The sequence below is a fragment of the Pinus tabuliformis genome, chromosome X (genome assembly GCF_031772625.1).
Source record: "Pinus tabuliformis cultivar Carrire ecotype Pingquan chromosome X, CPIR1, whole genome shotgun sequence".
Lineage (NCBI taxonomy): Eukaryota > Viridiplantae > Streptophyta > Pinopsida > Pinales > Pinaceae > Pinus > Pinus tabuliformis.
In genome coordinates, this window is record NC_142308.1 from 712,932,337 (window position 1) to 712,958,062 (window position 25,726).

At 39.5% G+C, this 25,726-nt stretch overlaps 2 protein-coding genes across 2 annotated transcripts in view; both read left to right on the plus strand.

The window, feature by feature from the left end:
- LOC149141953 (uncharacterized) overlaps positions 1–25,726 on the plus strand; it is a 443,876-nt gene that overhangs the window by 111,268 nt on the left and 306,882 nt on the right. The window contains exons 7-10 of the mRNA XM_089448017.1: positions 12,801–13,047; positions 13,323–13,752; positions 13,895–13,941; positions 14,276–14,373. Of these exons, the coding sequence (XP_089304143.1) occupies positions 12,801–13,047; positions 13,323–13,752; positions 13,895–13,941; positions 14,276–14,373 (822 nt within the window). The remainder of the gene's footprint in view (positions 1–12,800; positions 13,048–13,322; positions 13,753–13,894; positions 13,942–14,275; positions 14,374–25,726) is intronic.
- Positions 8,113–10,754, plus strand: LOC149141954 (uncharacterized). The gene is made up of 3 exons (XM_089448367.1): positions 8,113–9,909; positions 9,992–10,133; positions 10,238–10,754. The coding sequence occupies exons 1-3, from the start codon at positions 8,724–8,726 to the stop codon at positions 10,719–10,721; spliced, it is 1,812 nt and encodes a 603-aa protein (XP_089304493.1). The 5' UTR covers positions 8,113–8,723; the 3' UTR covers positions 10,722–10,754.

Consider the following 25,726-nt stretch of genomic DNA (forward strand, 5'->3'; position numbering starts at 1 on the left):
TCTCCACCATTGATGAGGAGCTGATAGGTACAGAGGCATCCAGATCTATGACAGAGCTTCAGGGTGACAACCAGCGACAACTGACCGGTGAGCATGTCTTGCATGTCGGGTTGTCTATGGAGGAACAGTTGGAGGCTCATGTTGAGCCCGTGATGGAGGAGGACGAGTAGTCATCTTTTGAGCCAGCCACTAATTTAGAGCAGACAGATGCACAGACCATTTGCAGAGTTGCAGTACTTCTAGACAATAGCTCTCTTTGGGCTCATATAGATGGGGCTTGCAACATTACTAGGCTACCTTTGCACAATGGAGAGAGAGATGGGGAGTCACCTCGATAGATTTTATGCGTTGACCAGGATGGTGAGATGAGGCAACATGAGTTGCGCAGGATGCAACACTCGCAAGATGGAGGGCTTGTTCTATGTGCGGGGGTTTGTGCATTCAATCCCTCTCTTGGGGTTGGATGGCGAGAGATTCTGAGTTGGTACCCACTGGAGTGGGCTGGACTCATGGAGATGGTTGTAGTTTGGAGTAAAGCTTAGTGGGAGCTCTCAGACACCGAGGGTACTGGAGGCCTAGGTTGGCATTGGGATCTAGGTGGGGCATGCTATTTGATATCAGACATGCGGGATGGCTATGGCATTAATGAGGTAGTTGACCCAGTGACTGAGCACATGTATTCGTTAGGGGAGTTCCAGTCGACACTAGTGGTCTGGCGGTTTGTGAGTAGACTCCATGGGTTGTTTTAGCATGTTGGTTGTGCATGGGGTCACAGATGATTAGCATTCTTTGGCAGGATATGGTTGGAGGAGTTGGCATGGGTAGGCCTCCGGATCGGGCGTTGTATGGAGACGATGTTCTCCCATTAAGGTATTGGGCGCAGGAGTCACCAAGGATTGGCACAACAGAGATATCCCCGTTGGAAGGTGTGGAGTTAGGCCACTTTGGTCTGTCAGGGTGGATGGGGAGATGTAGCCCACATCATGGAGGGCTCACTAGTAGAATGGTAGATACTTTGGCACATGCGGGGTACCGTATGTTACATGGTAGTACAACAGTAGGCAGTGGTACACATGATTGCACAGATTTATGTCGTAGGGTCCAGTCTTATGTAGAGGGATGCAGACTGATGTGTATAGACCTAATTTTAGTCCATAACATCCAATGGTGTGCAGGGCTATGCTGCGAGGAGCAGTGGCCTGGAGAGGACCATGGAGATGCATGGGGGTGTGTTGTAGCATGTTGGTTTACACTGCGGAGTAGGAGGAATGACTCACATCGCATTGAGTACCCGTGGGGAGTGTCAGGTACAGTGATACCAACAAGACATGAGATGATACAGGACGGGACAACAGTAGTAGGGGGTATCCAGCAGTGTACACGGGTAGGTCGCGATGTACAGTGGCATGCCAAGGAGTACAAGGATGCTTGGTGGTGTGCAGGGGTGTATGGTGCTACACAATGGGGTCTTGGAGTGTTGCCTCCAGGGAGACTTATGGATGGAGACATTGGACATACCTTTGGGTGTGGTTCACCCAGGATTGTGGGGGATGCATATGAGCGATACTTGATGGTATTTGTTGACCACTATGTGTCAACGAACCATACCAGTACACCCCCTTTTTCGCAAAGGGATAGCGCCTGATCGATGTGTCCGTGTTAACCAGTTATCATCATTAGCCTGATTATCATGTTATAACGTAAACCCATTCTGCATATATGTGATGTAAATAATCTCAGCAGATTTGTGTCATGTATGTAATTACCTAGGTAAACCTATTTTTCTGGTAACAATCTACATTCCGGGAGGTTTTTTGTCTCACCAATCCATTCTCGGATGGTCGGCAGAGTTTTCCTTTAGCCTACCCCAAAGCCGAAATGGATTTTGTCACTGGAATCTTAGGGGAGTACTAGTGTTCTAGATCAAGTCTATGTAAAAGTGATTTGGGAATAATCCTAACTATTTGGTTAGGTTATTTTATTACAAATTGCTTGATCTGCTAGATTATATTTGTGTCGCAGAACTGGGTAGTCTATGAGGGTCTTTTACAAATGGGTTTTCCCCATTGAGATGTAAAAAATCTGAAATCATGATGTAAGGTGTCTTGAGGGTTAGAAAAATAATTTATCCCCACATAGGTCCTAGGTCCTATGTAAATTTAAATTTTCCAGAGGTAAAATTCGTGGATCCTTTAAAAAAATTAAATCTTAACAGGTCCAGGGACTAAGGTTAGTTGTTTATTTTGCTAAAATTTATGTCTTAGGTCCCTAGGGTTAAGTCAAAGTCAAAGTTTTGAGGAAATAAATGCAAAATTTTAATTTTTGAATTTATTAAAATGCATTTAATTGAAAAATTCGAAATTTCCTCAATATCTAAAATTTCGACGAATGAGATTAAAAGAAATTTTTATCCTCGTTAACGGTCGAGATCACTTTGACAAGGATCACTCGAACTAGCTGTTGGGAAATTTATCTTTAAATAGGGGGTCAGTTGTCAGTTGAGATCATTCGATCTTTGAGTCATGTGCTAAGTGTAAGCTCTCTTGTAATTTTTTTTTTATGAGCAATAAAGAAAGACTTTGGGGTTAATTTCTTTGGTGTTACTCTTCGTGGAAATACTGTAAGATGTGTTATTTTCATGCATAGATTTCCTTTCAGCCATTGATGATAGCTTTATGAATAGTGATTTAAGCACAGGTATCTTGCTTGATCACTGGGGTTTGAATGGTAATTTAAGTTCTCAATATAATGGCAGGTATCTCTATTAAATCTGAATTTTATTATCGTTTTCTCGCTCTACGTTAATGGTTGAATTGAGTTGTGTAGGGAATTTTGATTTTTAGATCATCGGGCGTTCGGGGAAGTTTTCAGTTGGACCAGCCAACTCCCGATTAGTATTTTCTGAAGAGCCCAACTTGATTAAATCCCGGGCTTATCATAAGAAGTTTCATTTTTGATGCATGAAGGGTCTTGGGCGAAGCACCTCTGTTTCAATTTAAAATTTTAAAAAAATTTCCATGCTAAATTTTGATAAATTTGGCTTTTCAGAGCCTCAGATTATCAGATCTGGGAGCGGAGTTGGACTCATACTTGCCAGATCTGATAGATCTGCTACTCCTGTGCATAGATCTGTAATGTTTTTTTAAATTTTTCTGACTTAGGGTTTCTGGGGTTTCATTTTTTTTGGTATATCAGAATTCTGGGTGTTTGTTTTTAGGAACAGGTTGCAGATCTGAAGGTGAAGTTTAATTTTGAAGCCAGATCTAGGCCCTGGAGGGTAAGATTTGGCCTCAGAACCAGCTTTTGCAAGAGCATTCTTTCTACAGTTTGAGGGTTTGAAAATTTTTTAAATATGGATTTTTTTTTTAAAGGCTTTCATTGATAAATCTTAACCAGAAGTATAACATTTTAATTAAAAAAATTCTGGGAAATACTTAAGGGTTTTATTGGGTTTCCGTTTAATTATCTGTCTGCCTTTGGGGGTTTCTCTGAAAATTTTCAGATTTCTTTGTCCAAGCCCTCCTCTCTGCTCGCTGCTCTCTGCCTGTTTCTTCCTATCTGCAGCTCCCTTCGTCATCAGAGCTCCATCGCTCTTCGATTTTCCACCTTACCCTTCACCTCCTAGACCTGCCCATCCACTATCCATCTCACCTCTGCGGCATTCCTTCACTCACTAGCTGCCTATGCTACTCCTCAACGCAGCAAGTCTCTCCTCCCTTCACCACAGTCCCTTCTCACACACTCGTCCAAACCTGCTCCAAATTCGCTACCCTTTCCAACGCTGCCACAAGCTCCCTCGCATCTATCTCCTCCATGCATCTGCGCGCTACCTGTCCGCAGCAACCAAACCCTCTCCCCTCCACACAGCTGCTCATCGCCCAACATTCTCCTCACTGTCCACGCATCCCTTGCTGCAATCGTTGCAATCCCTACGCAGCTCCTCCTTGTTGCCTTCAATCTCTCCCACGCACCTGCTGAACCCTCCTTCGATCTCCTGCCTAGCTCCTTTCCCGCAGTCCTTTCCTCATTATCCCTCTGCGGCTACTCCTTTCCGCTTCTCATCATCCGTATACCTGCATACACACAACAACAAAGTTTCGATTTTCATTATATGTTTATGAGTAGGTTAATGTAGGTATTTTCTTTTTCATTTTATTTGGTTTTCAGATTAGGTTAGGACCCTATTCATAATACAAACTTTCGATTTTTCTTTTTATGTATATACTTTATTTGTTTAGGTGACTTCACATTTTTGTTTAGTTGGTGTTAGTTTATTTCTTATTTCAAATTTGTAATGGTCTAGTTTATTTTTAGTTTACGTTAGGTTTAGTTTGTCATTTTTTTAGGACAATTCGATTTTCATTTTTATTTTATTTTTATTTGTTTTGATTTTTCTTTAAAAGAAATTTGAAAAGTAAAAAAAAATAAATTAAAATTATTTAATCTTTTGATTTATCTGGGTCACAAGAGAAAATCCTGATTAAGACTTGTTTAGCACATTAGAAAAGATTTCCTAAAGACTAATCAAATTTGTCAAGGATAAGATCTAAAGGTGAAATTTTGTGGTATTAGTACTTGTCGTTTCTCTATAGTTAAATGTGCTTAAATGTTTATCTAAAGATTAACTATTTGAAAGTGGTGAATTTCCTAGATTTGGGATTGAAACTGGTTAGCTTTTAAATTTCGTGGTTGATTAAGGTATTTGTATCTCTTGAAATTTAATTGCTAAGGCATTGTGCATCTAGTGAAATTGATAGTTATTGCTTGGATTATTTAATGTTCATTACATGCTAGACATTTTGCAAATATTCTCAAGCGATTAATTTTTTATTTTTTATTTTGTGGAATTGCAAATAGATTTCATCTTCCTAAGCAGCAGTTGATAATCAATTACTTGGATCATTGACTCCACAAGGCACTGGTATTAATCATTTAAAATTTAATCTAAATCTTGCTAAGCCTTAATCAAGTATTCAATTGCCTCGCTGTGTCTCCCAAACCGGTTGATTCCCAGCTGGTTCTCCTTCATCCCGTTTATCCATAGGGTCTACCCGCCTTAGCTTGCTGTAGGGAGATAACTTAAACGGAGAGATCGGGGATGAGGGTGACAGCTCCCGATCTGAGTGTTGTTGCGGTGCCTAGACACTCTGTGCGACAACAATATCTATGGGGACTCACACGCCTGTCCCTCTTCTACATCACTTATAGGCACAGGCGATTTCCCTGTTGTCCTTTGACACTCTAGGCACGAGCAGTGGGAGACGGGGAGCTCACCCGAGATATTTGTATGACACTCAGTGCACTAAGGGAGAGACTTCTACTCGGTGGCATTGAGTTGGCGCGCGAGTTGACAACCATAGTTTGGGGGATGAGGTGATCATCTGCAGGGTTGGCATATCATTCACCACTGAGCCTACGCTTAGGGAGATGGTCACGAGGGAGACACGCCACTCTTTCCACAGGGCATGTCAGTGCCATGCGTGAGCAGAGGATACCGTGTACGGTTGAGGCAGTTTCCTAGTATGTATTTGGGCTTGAAACATTGTATTGGCACATTATCGAGAGGGAAAATGGTAGACTTAGTGGTTATGGTTGACAGGGACAGGATGGATCCACATACACTAAGTCGATTGCGAGTATTGGATACCCATCTATTGGTTGCCTTCAGGGGGTAGCTATTTGACACATGTAGTTTCCAGCGGTCATCAGTACTACGCAATGGTAGACACAGGGAAATTTAGCATGCATAAGATTAGTTCATGATATATGAACCCTATATATTGATTGCATGCAAGGACTAGAGACAAGGCACAGATGGATTCCAACAGTTTTCATATCTATATCGCAACAGGTTTGGCTATTATCCAGGGATTTAGTTGGTCGATAGATCAATCTGTCTCGGGATGAGCGGAGTCATGGCAGAGAGTGATCTAGTTCACTCTAGGGTTCACACATGGGGGTTTATGGAGGCCTTCATTGTATGGCGAGCCAGGCTTTCCCTGTTGTTGCATAGGTTCGGGGATAACTTTGGATGGGTAGGCTTTGGGATCATGGAAATGCTTGGGCAGGATGTATTTGGCCTTTATTTGTATTTCACCATCGGATTCTAGGAGAGGAGGATATGGTATGTGCACAATCGGTAGTGAGTTGTAATCAGAGTGGCGCTGCGTCGGCGTGGTGGCATCTTTTTAAGATTATCCTGGGACCTTGGTATCGAGAGATTCATTTATGATAGGATGGTGCAGGGATTCAGGGTGACTCAGTGGCACGTTTGGGACCCCGGTATTGTTTGCAATGATAGTTCGGGTCAGCAGAGAGGGAGCGCTTGTTCAAGCATTGCTTGAGGACAAGCAATTCTTGGCGGGGAGGACTGTAATATCCCCAATTTTGTGAGCATGGGAGTCATTGAGGAATTTTGCCTAATTTTAGTAATATTAATTAAAAGGGGCAAATTTTATTGGAGAAATGTGGCTAGTATTATTTTATTGGAGAATAGTGGCGAATTAATATTTTATTAAATGGTGGCAAAAGTAACTTAGTGGGAAATGGTCCCCACCAATTAAAAAAAAGAGGAGTCTAGAGGCATGAAGAGAAATTATAAAAGAAGGATGGACTCTTTTTGTGGATTATCTTTTGACCAGTGTGGAAAAAGTCCCGATAAAATCGGGATTTATTCCCCAAAATGCGATTTTTTCAAAAAAAGGATTAAATCGGCCGACTTTTTGTCGACTTTTTAAAAAATGAAAAAATCGGGATTAAATCGAATTACTCCCGATTAAATCGGGAGTCGATGGCAAAAAATCGGCTAAGTTAAAAAAATTTTCGTCCGCGGGCATAAAAACCAGAATTCGTCGTTTTATTTTTTAATTGTGTTTTGGGCTGGCTTGTTCGCTGTGGAGGAGAAACGAGGGTTTCCAACTTTCCAGTTCGAAGAAGTTGTGGCCCGTGGGTGTGCATTTGCTAGCCGCAAGCATCCGCCGTCAAGCCCGGCAAGGTGACAAGGTAAGTTTAAAACTTTAATGTTTATAGTTTATACTTTATAACTGTTACGTAACACTCAAAGCAAATCTCTAATCATGAAAACACTCAAGCAAATCTCTAATCATGAAAGTTTAAAGAAATTTAACTCTGTATCACATAAGATACCACCATATGGAACTCTGAACTTTGAGTTATAGTGACTGTCCTGAAATCTTTTGCCAGAGGTCCGAAGTTGGGTAGAAGAGTCAGGTCTAAACTTTGAACTTTGTATTACAGTCTTATAACAGTCCTAAATAACACATACAGTAACACAAAGGTGCCATAAAATTCATTGACAATCATCATAAGATCATTGGCATTGGTTAGTTTGTTCATCTTGGCATTTTTCATGGTTTGTAGAGAACTGAAGTATTAAATTTCAGAGTTTTACAAGTCTGACATAGACATTTCAGAGGTCTGATATATCACCTACAGCTACAGTAAGTCACATACAGCAGTGACATAAATATGTAACAGTGGCATAAAACTAATTAACAGTCGTCTATTTTCATTGGCATATCATTTGCATTGGTTGAGCTTGCATTACTTGGCATCTCTTGAGATTTTTGGGAGGACTGTTACTCTAATTTGAGGTCTGATATAGGCACTGTAAGGTCTGATCATAGACATGACAGTGGTGTAAAGAATAGACTAGTTGACAGTCATCTTGTCTCATTGGGCATTCACTCTTTGCATCTTTTGCATCTTGGGTAAGTGTTTTCTTGTGTGATTTGGGCTGCTTCTCTCACTGTTGTGATCATTGGTTTCTTGACTTCTTTGCTGCCACTTGAATCTCATCACTAACTGTTGCAGTTTGAAGGGATTCCAAGTGTTTTGTAAATGTTCTCGTTACTAAAAAATTTGGATTTTTATGTCTAACATAATTTATTTATATTTATTTTATTGTTATTATTTAATATTTATGACTGTAATAAATTATTTAATAAATTATGACTGTAATAAATTATGACTGTAATAAATTATTTCACTGTACATACATTTATGATTTATTATTTAATATTTATTATTTACTAATTTGTTTCTAAATTCTGAGTGCAATACAAATTAGTAAATTACTAATTATAATTTGCTGATTTGAATTTGTTTCCATTCTTTTTGTGCCCAGGTTTAAACTTTAAATTCCAGCTCAAAGTTTAAAACAAAATGCCGAGGGTTTTGGATTCTATGTGGGAGTTTGGTGAGCCTGATGTTATACCTGAAACTGGGACGGTCAATAGAATGTATTTGACTTGCAAATTGTGTGGAAAGCATATGTCAGGAGGCATCAACAGATTAAAATTCCATTTGGGGCAAATTCCAGGCCAAAATATTGAACTTTGCAAAGAGACAACTCCAGAAATCATCCGACGGGCCATTCAATCATTGATGGATAAAGAGGAAGGAAAAGACACCAGGGCAACACTAAGAAACCAAATTGCAGGGGGCTCAAGAGTGGGGGGAATTGAGAGTGGCAATGTTTCTACAGCAGCATCACCTTCCTCACCCATGGGTACATTGGGTAGTGGTACTCATCCTTCTATCTCATCTTTTTTTGTTCCTAGAACAGCAGCTGGTTCACAACCTGGGATTAGATCATCATTGAAAAAAAGGAAAAGGCAGAAGTTGACAAGTTGGTCAGTAGGTGTCTTCTATGGAGCGATGTTCCCTTCAACATTGCCAAGACAAACCCATTCTACCAGCCTATGTTTGATGCTGTTGCTGTCGTTGGCCCGGGGTACAAAGCCCCCACCTTTGCAGAGTTGAGAGGGCCTCTTCTTCAAGATGAAAAGACTGAGTGCACTGCTAGATTGGCAGAGTTTAGGGCATCATGGGAGCACACTGGATGCACAGTCATGTCAGATGGTTGGACTGATCAGAAGGGTAGGACCCTTCTTAACTTCTTGGTTAGTTGTCCCAAGGGGACAATGTTTATGAAATCTGTTGATGCATCTGACCACATTAAAGATGCACGTTTATTATGTGAGTTGTTGGACATCTTCATTCAGGAAGTAGGCCCAAGCAATGTTGTCCAAGTCATAACGGACAACGCTGCAAATTATGTTGCAGCTGGCAAGATGCTTATGGAGAGGTATCCTAACTTGTTTTGGACACCTTGCGCTGCTCATTGCATTGACTTGATGTTGGAGGATATAGGTAAAATTCCTACTGTGAGGGATATTGTTGAATCATCCAAGAGCATAACAAAATTTATTTATAATCATTCATCTGTGCTTAGCTTGATGAGAAAATTCACCAACAAAAAAGAGTTGGTGCGGCCTGCCATTACACGATTTGCCACTACTTTCATATCTCTTCAGTCTCTGTTGAATTCTATGTGGGAGGTGAAGAGCATGTTTCTCTCAGCGGAATGGCGTTCTTTATCTATTAGCCGCAAACCGGAGGGAGAGGGCATATGCAGACTAGTTTCATATGATCAGAGCTTTTGGGCAGGAGTAGAGGAGGTGTGTGCCATTTCAGAACCTTTGGTAAAGGTTCTTCGGTTGGTTGATGGAGAGAAGCCCGCAATGGGCTACTTGTATGAGGCCATGGATAGGGCCAAAGAAGCCATCCGTGCTTATTATGCAGATAAGGGAGACGAGGGGTTGGAGAAACAACAGGTCATATGGGGAGTGATTGATCAGCGATGGAACAATACCCTCCATCGCCCCATTCATGCTGCAGGTGTCTACCTCAACCCTGCATTTTCTTATGCTTGTGGTTTCAGATTTGATGCCGAGGTGATGGATGGATTCTTCACTTGTGTCGAGAGGATGGTGTCATCTAGGCGAGAACGTGAGGAGATTTCTAAAGAAATGGAGGTCTATAGGATGGCCACTGGCACATTTTGTTTTGACATGGCTATTCAGAATAGGACGACCAAAATGCCAGGTAAGTTTCAGTTTGTTTCAAATTTTCAAGTTTAGAATTTCAATGTTTTTTTTATGTTTCTCATTTTTCTTTTAACTTGTAGATGCTTGGTGGACAAGCTATGGTGCCAGAGTACCAAATCTCCAAAAGCTTGCCATTCGAGTGCTCAGCCAAACATGCAGTTCCTCTGGGTGTGAGCGCAACTGGAGTGTATTTGACAAAATACACTCCAAAAAGCGCAACAGGTAAAAACTAAAAAGATTTCAAATTAAATTTTTTGAATTCATTTGATTAATTTTAATATTTAAATTTTCTAAGTACTAATTTACAATCTATGACCCTAATACAGATTGGAATCCAAACGCCTCAATGACATGGTATACGTCTACTACAATCTTCGATTGTGGGTGAGACAGCTTCAGAAATCTACTGATGTGGAAGCCATCTCATTGGACAATATTGATACCACCGCTGCATGGAGAGTCGAGACTGAGAGGCCAATCTTGGACACGATCCCGGATTGGTTAGGTGTGGATCTAGAGGATGTAGCAGTTGCAGAGGAGGGAGAGCTAGAGATAGAGGAGGAGGAGGCGGAGCAACATCAGGGTCAGGAGGCAGTAGCAGAGCTGGATGAGGATGCTGAGGAGGAGGTGACACCATCTAGGGTGGGCAGCAGCAGCGGCAGCGTAGCACAGAGGCCACCTCTTCCATCAGCTTCTAGAGGACGATTGAGTCCATTTCCTTTTGTATCCTCAGGGGCAGGGTCTTCTTCCTCTAGAGGAAAAGGCAAAGCCATTCCCTATTCCCGTAAAAGGGGAAGAGGATCTCAGTGACTGATTAGTGATTACTTGATGATTTTTAGATGACTCATGATGTACATTTATTATATTTTTTGTTGATATTTTGACTCTTGAGAGTTGAAACTCAGACAGGACTCAAAATTCAGGAGTGGATTCACTATTTTGATATGTGATGCAGCACTAGACTTCATATACATATTATATATTAGCTTTCTTTACATGTTTATGTGGAAATGCATTTATTTGATGTTGTGGATACTCTAGATGTTAAAAAAAATTAAAAAAAATGAATAATTTTGTGTTTTTTTAATTTTGCCGACTTTTTGCCGACTTTTTCAAAAAACTCCCGACTTTGCCGAGTTTTTCAACTTTTGGACCCTTGCCGAATTAATCCCGACAGCGACTTTTTCCACATTGCTTTTGACTATTACACTTCACATTACATCTTCTCTTGGAGTTGTTTAGCACAAGAAGAGAAGTGTTGTTTAGCATAGGAGTTCCAAGTGGAATTCCACCCTCATTTTAGAGAACTTCGAGTGTCTCCCTAGTGAGGAAATTTGGGGAGTCCAATTCAAGATTTCCACAGAGCTTTATTGCAGGTGTTCACCCAGTTTTGCGCACTTCTTGGGCATAGAGGCAGTTTGTGGAGCTCAAATTTCTTTAGCTAGAATGAATCGGGAGATCCGGTGATTTGCAAAGAGATTTCCTACCTTGAGACCAGAATTTTGGTAGTGTTTTGCAGGGCAAAAGTCTTGGCCATTTGGTGGGCCGAATTTCTCCATTTTGGCAGTGCGTAGAGCTCACTAGAGAAAACTTGCATAGGGGAAGAGGGAAACTAATTTCCAAAGGAGATTGGCTGGAGGAGAAGGTAGATTCCGGAGGGGATTTTGTGTGGAATTTTAGTGGTATTACGACAAAGAATTTGGGAGTTTTGGGAGCATCATTTCTCAACAGTGCGTGTAGCTAGCCAGAGGGCCACTCACGCTATTTGGTGGGCTATCTCATAACTTGGAATCAACGCAAACCTTTTCTGCATATCTGGAGAGGAGTTTATGGCTGCATTTTCAGCGTGATTCGGACAATATTCTGACAAAAAATCCACTTTCTTTCAGCAGTACGTTTTACTAGTCAGCTGACAATTTGCACCACTTTGTGGGTTTCTTGGAGAGTTAGTTTGGGGTCAATCCCTTTCTAGGTTTTGTTGGCCTTGTTGAGAAAGTGCACCAGCTAAGTTATCAGAATTTTCTGAGCACTTCTAAGGGAAGATTTTCCACCTATCTGGCAGCAGCAGTAGAAATTTATTGGGTCAGCACGGAAATCGGGGAGGAGCTTCTACAACAATTGGGATTCATTATTATCACCCGAGTTTTGCCTTGCTTGCTTGGAGCAAGCCCAGGTTCTACTATTACCATCTATTGTACCCATTCTGCTCATATTAATAAAATGGCTCAGAGCTTGGTTCATATTTCTGGTGTTTAATTCACGTGCTTGCATTTTTTGAGATTGCAATTTGTAGTTAGTTCATAGTCTCTGTTATTTCCTGTGTTTCCCTATTAGGAATATTCCAGTATACATGAAGGACATGATGCCAGCAATATTCAACCCTGGAAGTTGGGAGAATTTAATTACAAAATCCTGAGTTAAGCAAGTTGGCTTGAAGACGTTGCTAACTAAGTAGCTGTACTCTAGAATATAGACACGTCAAGCTCAAGAACAGTTATTATGATAGTGTTAGAAGCTGGTCATTCTATAACCTGTGCTAACCTCATTGATTTTGTTAATCTACTCCTCTTTTATTGATTGCTAAGGTGGTGTCCCTTAAGGATCAATCTAGTCTAAGGTGGTGTCCCTATAACAAAAGTGTCATTCAAACACTAAATTTGTGATTGACTCTTTAATACAAAATAACTTTTACAACCTCGCATTGATACAAGAAGGCCAGGATTCATCAGCATTAGCCTATTACTATAAATTCTTTCTATTTGAAAGTTTGTACCTGCTATGCCAATGTTCACTATTTATGTAGCTCATTTGCTTACTTATATTTTTGTAATGGTACATGATCATTGGTTTGCGAATCAATAACAGATGTCTTAAGCTTCAAATTTTCAGGTTTGAGTCTACAGAAGCTTCAATTTTAGATATCAACTTGGAGGGAGAGGCAGATGTCAGATCATTTTGTAAACACATCAAAACTGTAACAAAGGATCTCGACCTAGATGCCAATTTTTCTGATGCAGAAGAATATCAAGATGCTAACTTGATCCCAGATCAACAATCTACATGCATTTCATTTTCAGAGAATGAGAGCAAGAATATGTTTGATTGTAGAGTTGAATCTCTTATCAGTTCTGAATATGTAAGTGTTTTTACTTTGTGTATAGCATCTAAGAAAAATCTGTTAAGAAGTATTGACGTTAGAAGTATCTGAAAGAAAAGGAAAGATAACCAAGTATCTGAAGTATATGATATTGTAAAGGAAAGATAATCAAGCACAGAATATCGGAACACTCCACTTCATCCTTGGCGAATTAGTTGGCAATAATGCTTTTATCACTATTTCAATTTGCAAACCTATCCATAATATGTTGTAGTTTATTGTTTGTTTCAAATTTTCTCTTCCTGTGGACTCAGGTTCTTGACAGTAATCTCCACTTTGATGATGCTTCAACCTTGAATGCAAGAGGACAATGCAAATTCATGGGAGAGTTCAAGGAAAAGGAAGTGGATAATCACAGACCTCGCACATATAGTGGAAATCAATTTGAAGTTAAAACTATTGGATCTGATCACCATTGCAGGCTTTCTATTTTTGAACATTCAGGTTTTCCAGAACAAATTGAAAAGCAGAAGATCTCCCTAGGACCAGGACAGGGAGATAACACTTATTGGATTAATCAGGAAGCTAAAATTTCTGAGGATGCAGATTCCATTGAGGAGTTCTTGGATGATGCAGAAGAGAGTAGTACATTAGAGGTCAATAGAAGTACAGTTAGTAAAATGGAGAACAATATGTTTACTGAGTGCTCAACAATGGTTGAGACTGTTGACTCAAATAGAAACTGTAAGTTTCTGAACATTTTTTTCTAAAGGGTAAATTCTGGGTTTTTTTTATTAGCTTGCAGGGAATTTTTTTTGCAACTAACCCATATATATTTGGGATCCCCAAATAATAAACCTTTAATGACTTTGGATGTGGAAAGCAGATTTGTCAGGAATAGAAGACTCTTTTCAGAATGGTCGATTGCAAGATGTGAGTAATGAAAGATTGATTAATTTCTTTTTTCACTCCTCTTGCGACTGTATTAAGATTATGACTGACTTGCTCACTGGTATAAAATGAAGCAAATGCATATTTCTGTTTAAACAACTTTATTTTTTGCAGAAATATTTCAGACTTGTATATAGTGGTGCAGACATCTGAGCAGAGCCAATAATATTTCTGTCGTTCATTCTTTAACAGTGTCACTATTACAAAATCAGTGACTGACGTATAGAGGAAACCTGTCAAGTGCGTGACCAAAGCTGGACATTTACTTTATGTTGAAACAAAACTAATTTTGCAATTGGTTATTTTGCCTTTGCAGGATCATGCCAGTGGGATTATTGGAATATGTTTAAGTCCTAAGGAGTTGATCAAGTTTCGTCATGCAAAATTAAAGCAAAGTAGAAAGAAGGTACAATGGTAAGGACTTTTAACAGATGCCTAACAATGGAGAATAATGTCCATTGTGGTTATTTAATTTCTTTTATTGGTTGAGATAATTTAATTAATGGAAAGGAAATTGGCAACATTGTCTTCATGAATTGCTTTTTACTTCGATTCATATTAAGTGAAGCCTCTGTTTTTTTTTTTTTTGGTGGGAGTCCAAGTCTCTTTTTGTAATGTTCCAAAAAGGAAATAGTAGTGATAAACAAAGTAAAATACCATACAACACCAAAATATTTAAACAACAATCAAACACCCACAATTGACACTGAAATTGCATCAAAATTCAGCCATTTTATTATATATGGAGAAGAGTACAATGCATGAAATGTGCACACCTGGGCTTGCCAAAGCAAGCTAAACAATCCTAGGTGAGAAAGATGCTACCCAGATGCAGAGGAAAGACTTCTCCTCAATGTTCTGCACTGGCCCTGGAAATTCTGCAACTGTTGGCTGAAAGAAACCCCTGTTTGAGCCCTCCAAAGTGCTCACTAAATTCCGCCAAATTGATCTTGAGCTCTCCACCAAAAACCTAGAAGGGGTCTGGCCTATCTCCAAGCCAAAGTCGAACCTATAAAATGGTGCAAACTCCTCAGCTAACTATCAATTCACCCTGCTATAAGAATTAGGATTTCAGGTCTAAATATTGCCCGATTTTTTTTTGTGAAATTAGCCATAGACTCCTCTCAATAAACCCACAAAAACCCAGAAAGGGTTTTGGATGAATCCACCAATCCTCGGTGACCCCCAATAATTACAAATTGCCCAATTTGGCCAGAAAACGCCTCACAAAACTAATACTGCTGAATTTAGCCCAAATCCACCACTGGAAATCTCTCCCAACTTTGGCTAAATTCTTCCCTGAGGAATACCTCCAATCTCCGACCTTTATCTCTCCTCAACCTCTATTCCTCTAACCCCTGGGCACTTCCAGAAATGTAGAATTTCAGCCCCAAGAATTCTCTCAACTCAGCCTGCTAATCACCACAAAATCTCCGACTAAATTAGGGGAAAACCGTTGCAAACCCTTTGGTGTTCTACTTCTTCATAATTGATCTCCCCACAAGCAGTTTGAACTACTTCTACACCCTGGAAGAAAAACGTACTAGTTGAAATAACTTGCAAATATGCCCAATGGAAACTCTGAATTGAGCTCCCCAAATTGCTTCGTTAGGGAGACACTCGAAGTTCTCCGAAATGAGGGTGGAATTCCCGCTCGGAAATTCCTTGTGCTGAACAACACAGTTGTCCTCTCCCTTGGTGGTCCCCACCTTCCACTAATAAAATATTACTTTTCCACCATTCTTCATTAAAATAATAATTTCCACTTTTCTCCCACAAAATAATACTTTCTCCTTTTTATTTAATATCACCAAAAATTGGCAAAACTCCTTAGTGAATTTTGCACTCACAAAAATTAGGAACATTACAGTCCTTCCTGCCAAAAATTGCTTGTCCTCAAGCAATATCCTGTTGCTCCAAATGTTGGCCTAGCCAATGCCATGGTCCCAAATGTGCCACTGAACCACTCCTCGTTGTTGAACATCTTGCTATGCTAGTGACGATCCTCACGTCAACAACGAATCACCAGATTCCAATGGAATATCTAAATGATCTCCCCCTGTAGAAAGCAGCTCACCCCTGAGGGTAGATGAACCACCAAATCCTGTTGTACCCGGATCCCATGCTAGTCTCAGAAGGGTGCCACCATGCTAACACTGCGCCACTCTGACTATGACAAACTTCCCATCATGCTCAAACTGTATCTTCCCCTCCCGAAACCTGATGGTGGGATGTGAAAGCCAAGTTTATCCTACCCAGGCAACAACAGTTTGCAGTTGGCAGTGGCAGTGCCAACAGCAGAACGAATGTAGAATTTTAGAGGGAGTTGCAGTATGGAAGCAATGTTGATAGTGGTAGGGTTAGCAGTGGTACAAATGCAACATTTGCGTAGTAGTTGGTGGACAACATGCCAGACATTAGCAATGTAGAGGGAGATGTTACAGAACAAGAGTGATGGTTCAGTAGGATGCATTGCTAGAGCACATTCCTCGCGAAGATGGAGTGTTGATTTTTGGTAGCATCAGATGTGCTCTAAGTCTCAAATTTTGCAAATAGGCTTAGACACATGTATTTCAAAGAACCCCAAAAGCGTTTTGGGAAATTCCACCCATAAACAGTTGTATTAAAATAATTAATTATTTTTAAAGGACCCTAAGTGTAAACTTAGGAAAATAAAATAATTAAAGGGTATTAAGATAAACTGTGGGTGTAACTTCTAGAAGAAGACGAGGATCAAGCAGAAATGATCTTAGTCATTGATTAGCTTCTAATCTGGGCCATTGAATGTCAATGAGGAGATTATTTAAGGAGGCTTGAGGGTCACTTAGAAGAACACACAAAGAGTTCAGAAGTTCGATTTTTTGAAGCAGAGCAACTGTCGGGAGAATTTCGTTAGTGAGTTGTTGCAGAGAGGGGTAAAGAGAGTTTTGGCTGGAGAATCTTCTCTGAAGCCAAGAATACTCAGCAGAGAGGCAAAAAGACACATAGAAGAGGCAACGCAAAGGGCAGAGAGGGTGACGCAAAGGCAGGAAGGGCTCATGCAGGCCCTACACAGAGCAACGCAGCAACTTCTAGTGCAGAGGTCCAAATTTGTTGAAGGAGGTGATGTTTCTGAGCCAGGAGGCTGGAAAAGGCTCCTGTAATGACTCTCCTATCTTAAAGAGTCCGTAATGACTCTCCTATCTTAAAGAGTCCTTACCGAAACTGTAAAGATTAATGAAGCTGTGAAACTGTATTAATTGATTTGATGGAGTACTTACCTGATCTGCTACGGCTGTTGCGATGATCTGCTGCAGAACTTCTCTCGTTACCGAATGACCAAACCACCCAGCCGAACCGAGTATACCTGGATACTCAATCCAGTATGCCTCTCAACCGAAGCATACCGTTCCCCCGTGCCCAGAGACTTCAAAACAAGTAAGGCTCATAGTTCCGAATTATAAGCAGTATGGATAAATTTCCTCTCCTTCTTCCTTCAACAGCACTCTCCTTCGTCCTTCAACAGCCCCCGGTTCAGATTTCCACTCACAGTCAATCCCACCTTCCTCCTCCTTTGAGACATAGAACACCCCCCCTTTTATAGCAGAGGTTCCTCCCTCTCTACGCATCAGTTAACCGCCTCTATGAAAGGATCAGATTTTCTTTAGGCGGTGACTGCTTTGTCATGATATCTGCCTTTAATAGAATCAGATCTTTACAACATCGAATGGAGTCATTTTAATTATGACAGATGGAACTTTAATTTAAATAGTATAAGACCATGATGACTTTAAATATTACATATTATTTTATGTTTTATAAAATATCAAGTCTAATCATAAGGTTTATGGGTTTAGTTTTATTAGTACACCTTTGATAATTAATTCAGTTATCTTATAGACATTCTCCATGAACAGTCGATATATAGTCGATGTGTATATATATATATATATATATACTAGTGCATTGTATATGATGCATGCATATGTAGCTATCACATGCATGCCTCACATGCATGCTAATATTGCTATGTTGTTCGGGATTTGAGATGGGTTGTTACATACACCCCTCCTTCAAAAGAACTTCGTCCCGAAGTTAAGGGTTTATAAAGTATATTGATAATTCCTTTAAGGTATGTAAGGATTGTATTATGTGATTGAATTTTCATTTATGATCGTGAGGACACTTTAAACTTTGTGATTTTGAACGCTGATAGATTTCCAATTTTAATAGTCATGCCTTGCCCAAACCAGGTTCCCAAGCTATTCTAAAATCATCCTATCCTTCCTAATCTCTTCCGCTCCCATCCTATCCGTCCTCTACTGGAGTATGCCATGGCGTCAGCTATACTGACCTAACCATGCATAAACTCTAAGGATGGCAGCGTCGACTATATCGACCTGATTTCCCAGTAGGCATCCGGCAATCATCATCACACGTCTAGGGGAGCGTGACTCGCACAATCCTCCCATGACCCCAGGTTTTAGAGGATAAACGGTGGGCAACACCTCCACCCCTCCCAGTAGAATCAGGGTTAATACCCTATCATGGAATCTCTTTGGGCCTTAATTGTTCTGAAGTTTCTGTCATCACGTGGTCATTTTGGTAACGGATTTTATCTGCAATCATAAACACTTGTCCATGCATTTATAACATGTGCATTAATATTTTCAAAAACACATAGCTTATGTATATTTCATACATGTCATCTAAAGTATAACATACCTTGCCATAATCTATTCATGTCATTAGCTTTCATATTTACAATATAATCATTCTTTCGTGTATTGTTTGTGCATAAAACTCATGACTTTAAATTGCTAACTGACACTTGATATTTGATCTTACGAGCACATATCGTTATGTTCCAAACTTTCATTGATCTGTATGTGTTTGCTCAGTAACAACTAACAGGGTTATTGTCTTACTTGGTAACAAAATGCATCATATGGACAGTCATTAGCAAGGACAAATCTCAATTCCTTCTTTTACAATAATGTTATTTGGTGTATTCTTTTATATATAACTGTTTGAAATACCTAGCTCAAAGTATGGTATGCAACACATTTTGGGAACATATTTTGTACTCAACATTTCTTTTAACAATAATATACCGAACACTGCTCTATGTTTAAATGGTAGTACTCTTTCAACACCTTGGCCCTATAGGTTGAATTTATGCTCACGGAACCTTTGCTCAGGTTGTATTCATCACTTATCTTATTGCTAAATAGGTCTGAATGTTGCGTGGTATCCGATCCTATTGACTGTTCTACTACCAAGGACTTGATATTCATGCCAAGTAAACTACTGTTTCCAGATCTTTTGCCAGCGCACATTCCAGGGTCCGAACTTAAGTTCTATGCATTATACCAGTTATTTTTATGCCTCTATATAAATGAGTTAATGACTGTTGCAATTCTTAGTCAGTTCCTCATCACACGGTGTTTAATAGTAGTGTATTCCTGGTTGAATAATTGTGAATGGTATATATAACCGCTTGAGCTCAATTGTCTGGTTCTGTTACCATTTAACTGGAAGTATAGTGGAAAAACTGTTCATCAGAGTTCAATTGAAAGCTGAGACACGACACTTTAGATTGTTTGAATGCAACAAATCAAAATGGAAATAAAACCTGTTTGCATCCTAATATTCCTGATATTAACCTTCTATTATATATCTGACCACTGTGTTGCAAAACATTAAAATGCAGAATAAAAAGGCATGATATGGCTTTAACGCCCTTGAAAATATTTGAATATCGATAGATATAGACATGACATTCTTCGAACCCACACCTCTGTCAAAATCTGAACCCGATACAGAGGAAAAAGGGCTAACCAGTCCGGTGAAACAGAATAACCATCAAAATTTGCAGAACATGTGCTTCCATCAACATTCCAAAATATGGTAATCGTTGCAAACATGACCATTGGAAGGCCAACAGGGTTTGCACGTTCTTGACAATATCTCTAGGAGCATCAGACACTTGTCAATGTCAGTTGACCAGATAAGCACATAATCATGTCCTGCTACAAAAAAAAAATTAATGCCAGTCCACTGTGCTCTACAACATCAAGAACCCTAGGAAAATAATAACCTGACTCCTGCGATTTAAGCACAATTCCTATTCTCAATTTTGTATAATTTACATCTCTGGACTTGGTATAAATAATTGGATCACAGTGCAAGTAGATTAGAATGTTATTTGGTTCGAGAATATCATCAGCAGCACCTATGATTGTACTTGTTCATGACTTTACTTCAGATAAGATAGACATTTTGAGGTAGGCATGTAACAACAGAACTAGCCTTCAAACAATTGTTAAAGATGATCCTAAATTGCATCAATCCAACAGTGAAGAATATATCATTACAGAGCACCATTGATTATAAAAGGCGAGAGCAGATTCTAACCATTCAACAACTTGTGGTTTCTAAGCAAGATAGAAGAAGACAGTTTGAGGAGTGAGTCCCCTAGTAATTATAAAGGAGGATGACTAAACAAAATGAATATCTAGAAGTTTGTAAGAATATAAACATCATTACCACTTGTGTGTTACTGGAGCATAAATAATAATAAAACGAACTCATCCAAGCAAAATTTACAATTACAAGAGACTAATAATAATTAAAAGCATAATATCAAAATATTCAAGAAAGTACTTATCTCTAGAGAATACGTCAACTCCTTTTTGTTCAACTCTTCAAGGAGTTAATCTCGTCCATATTATCATCATCAGGAAGTCCATATTATCAAGGAATTCACAGCATCAAGGAGTCCATATCATTATCGGCAGGAAAGGCCAGTTTGCATCAGTGTCAATAGTATTGTCAACACTCCTATTAGTGTCCTCTAGTTGGCCTCCATTTCTGCAGTCAAGGCCAGAGTCAATAGAAGCTTCAACATGCTCAGTCCCTTTAAACAAGCCATTTTGCTTCATCTTGTGGCTTGCAAGTGCTGCTGTTGCACCAAACGCAGCTGTCATTGCTCCCACCATGGCTCGACCATCAATTCCTTGTTTTTCTCAATACTTCTGGCATGTTTATTTTGGTGCTTTTCATCATGCATTGGTTCCTGTTGTTTGTAAGTCTCTCTCGGATCATCAAACTTATATCCAATCTCTTTTCTACTCAAAATTCCTTTTGCTTTGCCTGTTTTATATTCAGAACGAGGCACTGACTGGTCCACATCATTTCCAGCATCGAACAAATCCTTCTCCCCTGTGACCATAAAGAAAACTGGTTGCAAAGTTCTTTCATTCTCTGCACAATTTTTCAGGTCTTTGAGATTTTCTGTTTCATGTGGCCTTGCTTTACCAGACCTCTGACTATCTTGCTTTACTGCTAATGCAACTGTATCAGCCACTTTTGACAAGTCTTCCTCCAGATCAAGCTGCAATGCCTTGATATGGGATATCCCCAATTTTCTACTGACTTCTAGCCTAAGTGCATTGACAATCAGTTCTTTGATCAAATTTTGATAAATCCTCTGCTTGTTCTGTCTCTTGTTCAACTTCCTGAAGAAGACTCTTCTGCAAACTACTTTCTTTTATCAATTCATCAGAAGCAATTTGTGTATCTAAGATAATATATGAGGGCTCAATTATATCCATTTCCACAGTGTTTTCCTTCCCTTTGTCCTGTTCATCTGCATGCACTCCACTTCCATCTGAACTTTCGGTCTTTTGTTGCTGATATTGATTATCAATGCTTTCATCGTCTTCAGTTGATTTCTCTTGCATGTCTTGTATCTTCTTACCCAGTGTGGAATTCCCACCAACTTGCTCAATATTAGAATCCACTTTTACGGGTATCTAATTCTGTCATAGGCTCTAACTTAACTCCTGCTTGAGGATCAACACCATAAGATTCTAAATGAGAACTATTTTCTTCAGTCTTTGTCTTCGTGTGCGCATTTTGGAGCACTTCTTCATTGATGCACACTGAAACCTTCACTGTTAGACTTGCTATCAACCATTTCTTGTTGCCTTGTAGTGTCAGCATCTGTCACATTTGCTCCTTCAGAAGCTTTATCTTCACGACCAGGAAAATTGTTAATGTCATTGCCTTCTACGTTTGCACTATATTCCACAGACTTTTCCTGGATATTTGACTTCATATCCTTTGGTAAACTTGAAATTGGAGAACCAAGCCCAGTTAGTTTCAGATTTATTCCCTGAGACTGGACTGCTTCAGATTCCTGTAAAGGTTGTATGCTTACTCAGTTTCCGGGGCATCAAGCAGAAATGATTGACACTACAACTATTCTTTGGAGTTGTCTTACTCTCGAAAGCTGAACTATCTTTTTGCTCTCTATGGAGCCTAGCTTGTTGTGAATTTAAACTGAAGGAGTTTTGCTACAATAACCTTAGTTTCGGCCCAATAAAGCAGATCCGGATTCGTCCCTTACAATTAGAAGTCAACCCTTTTTCTGTAATGGCTCGTCCCATAGTTTGAACTCTCACCACCCGAGGTTCTTATGAGAATGATTCTTATGTTATGAGAATGATATTATGATTGTAAGAAAAAAAAGAAAATTCATAATATAATACCATATTATTACTTTTCCGACACCCATACGAGATAACGTGAATAACATAACCACCGTCGAAACATGGAACAAAACAAAGGTTAGCAAATTATTATAATATACAACACATGGGTACCGCAGGAAAATTATTATAATATACAATACGTTGGGTACCGCAGAACCTGGGTCGATCCCGCGGGGTTGCAGATTCACGACATGATGTAGCAAAACCACATGACCAGATTCGAACAGTTGTGATACAAAGTCCCATTTTTGAACTCTCACAGGTCTTGACTATCACAACAAGGACGTAACGCCCCATCAAAATATATGTCGATGATCCTGATCTATCTGAGAAACCTCGGATTTTTTTCACTACAGTGCATAGTAATTCTACTCAGATCAATTCTTAAACTGTCTGACTCGAGCTATCAAATCTGCCCTCTGCATATCAACAATTCAGCCATACAATAAAATCATATATTTGTATGCACCCAATCGCTGCAATGAAAAATTCCCAGTCAATTGAATACGTGACCAGAAGTCAATTCAACCCTCAGGTATTATTGGGACTCGGTTTCAGCTCCTTTGCAACTCCGAGGTTGCCCCAAATTGCGGCCTCGTCTCTATACCTTACTTTGTCTCTATTTGCGATCATAGATCATAGATCATAGTCATCGAGGGTACTGTGTTCTGAATATAGAGTATAGAGCGAGCCTCAAAAGTAAAGCGTTCCACAGAGTAAATACGAACCATGCGAGCCTCAATGTGAACCGCAACGTATACAAAACAACACTTTTAAGAGAAAAGGAGCTGGAGGTTTCGTATGCAGGCAATCCTTTTAAAATTCACATGGGTCAGAGTTTATAAAGCATGTGATAATAATACACGCATTCCAGGCCGTGACCACCGTCACGACTAGCAGTTACAGAACGAACGAATGTTTCACGCGGATCCCTCCCTTCTCTCTTATATCATTGCGAACATACTCTGTATATATATCTTTGTAACTTGTACTCGAATCCCAATTTACAGCTGTTTATATAACGCCCGATTTCTATCGGTGAAGGCCCGAGAGCGTTCCACCGTTACACCACCGCATACTCCTTTATCCGCCGGTGGTTAACATACGTCGAAGGTTTAAGCAATTAATATCATCGTTTGCCACCGACGCCCCCTAAGAAATGAGTTTCGACGCGTCAGATGTTTAGAAACGGTGTGTGAGCAACGTGGCTACTGGCTTTTGCAAACCTTTAATGTATAATTGCTCTCCGGCAGACATGTTATTTACGCTGTCCCCAAAACCGTCTATTATCCCCTCAGGTTGTCGCTGTCTGTTTACTGTCCTGCAAGCTGATATTCTCTCCACCGTCAAACAAAGGATTCCTTCCACATAGGCCGAGATATAACATCTCCCAGATGATCGAATAGGAGTTTATTTTGTGATTTTCCTGAGGGCCAATTTGGGTATTTTTCTGAGGCCGGGTACACTGGTCGGTAAGAATAATTTGAGCCTGTCTTTAGCTGCTGGGGGTCGAATTGTGCTTCGGGAGTTTGGGGCTATTAGGACGCTGAATCTCCTTGGTAGGTCGAGTACATCATAGAAGCCGAGATGGGTTATGAATAGTATTGATGAATCGGTTTGAAATTCTTGTAATTGAAGAATTAACCAGAGAACTAACTGATTCTGGACAACATTCTATGTTGTGCAGACTAATAGAAAATGTCTTTTGGGTGAAATTCAAATGACCACTTAAAGTATAATATTTTATAAGCTGCAAACATTGTCGCTAACCTTACTTTTGGTCATTACAAAATTTGAAGAAAGATCGGCCTTCTGGATCCTGAGGATAAGTCTGAAGCATTGAACAATCTGTTTCTGAATAGCACTCCCTGTTGTGCAAACTAGTAAAAAATGACTTCGAGATGAAATCCAAATGATAGAGGTCTCATAGATCACTCAATGGAGAATAATTTATAAGTTGCAAATGTTGATGCTAAGTGTACCATTTGGTTATTACAAAATTTGAAGAAAGATTAGCTTTTTAGATGCTGAGGGTAGATCTGAAGCATTGTGGTAACTGAATTTTTTATGGATTACTTAAAACACTGACATTAGGACTATTAAATAGTGGTTATACTGCCATCAATTTGAGTTGAGAAGTGAGTTTGTGTTTATACAAGTGAATATTGCTTCTGAATCCTGATGATTATCTCTAATCATGTCCTTTGCTTTGTGATTGCAGTCATGTTGAATTCTTTATGTGGCTCCTTCATCAACATTGTTTCTTTTTCTACCAGTGCATTTTCATTTCTATAAAAGTTCTCAATAACTTCTGCTGCTGTATCACTAGCTTGAGCTATGTCTGTCTCTTCATAATTTTCTTTCAAAATTGAAGATGAATACTTTTCTGTTCATTATTAGAAGTATCAGCAGTTTCTGGTTCTGTATCAGTGGCTTCTGTTGTGTCTGTCTCTTCACATTCCTTTAGAGCAAAAGATGAAAATTTGTGCTGTTCATCACCAAGGGTTTCAAGAGCTTCTGAGGCTGTATCAGTGGCTTCAGCTATATCTGTTTCTTCACTATTTTCATTCAACACTGAAGATGAAATACTTTTCTGATCATATTTAGAAGTATCAGCAGCTTCTGGTTCTGCATCAGTGGCTTTCTTTTACTATTCAGTAGCAAAGTTTTCACTTTCTGAATTTGATGCAAACTTCACATAATAAACTTGCTTCTCTGTTTGTCCATCTTCTGTTGCTGGTGAAGAAGATCCTTGATGTTCATTCCGTGAATGCTGATCATGAAATTGAACTTTTGGCACATCAATCTGGATGTAGCTCTGTGACTGCAAGTACCTATTGCATCATCCTCTATATTCAGTTTTGCCCTTTTCGCTGACTGGCCCCTTGCATTTCCTCATTCTGCTGATAAATCATCTGCAATGTATTGCGTCTTCTGTTTACATTAGGGATATATCTATTCTCCTTGCCTTCCTACTCATATAAGACTGATTGTTTTCTGAAGATTTAAATTATTTCCGGCTGTTTCTATTGCTGTACTTCACATTATTGATAAAAATATAATGATGGATTCTGTTGTCTTTCAGCATTATGAAGGGGATGTTAGAGACCTTGCTTTGGACTTCACAGTAACAGAGGAGGTTTTTGGAAATCTAGTGGTTATTGAGCTTAGACCGGGTGGTGCTAATATGACTGTTACAAATGAAAATAAATATAAATCTTTTAACAACT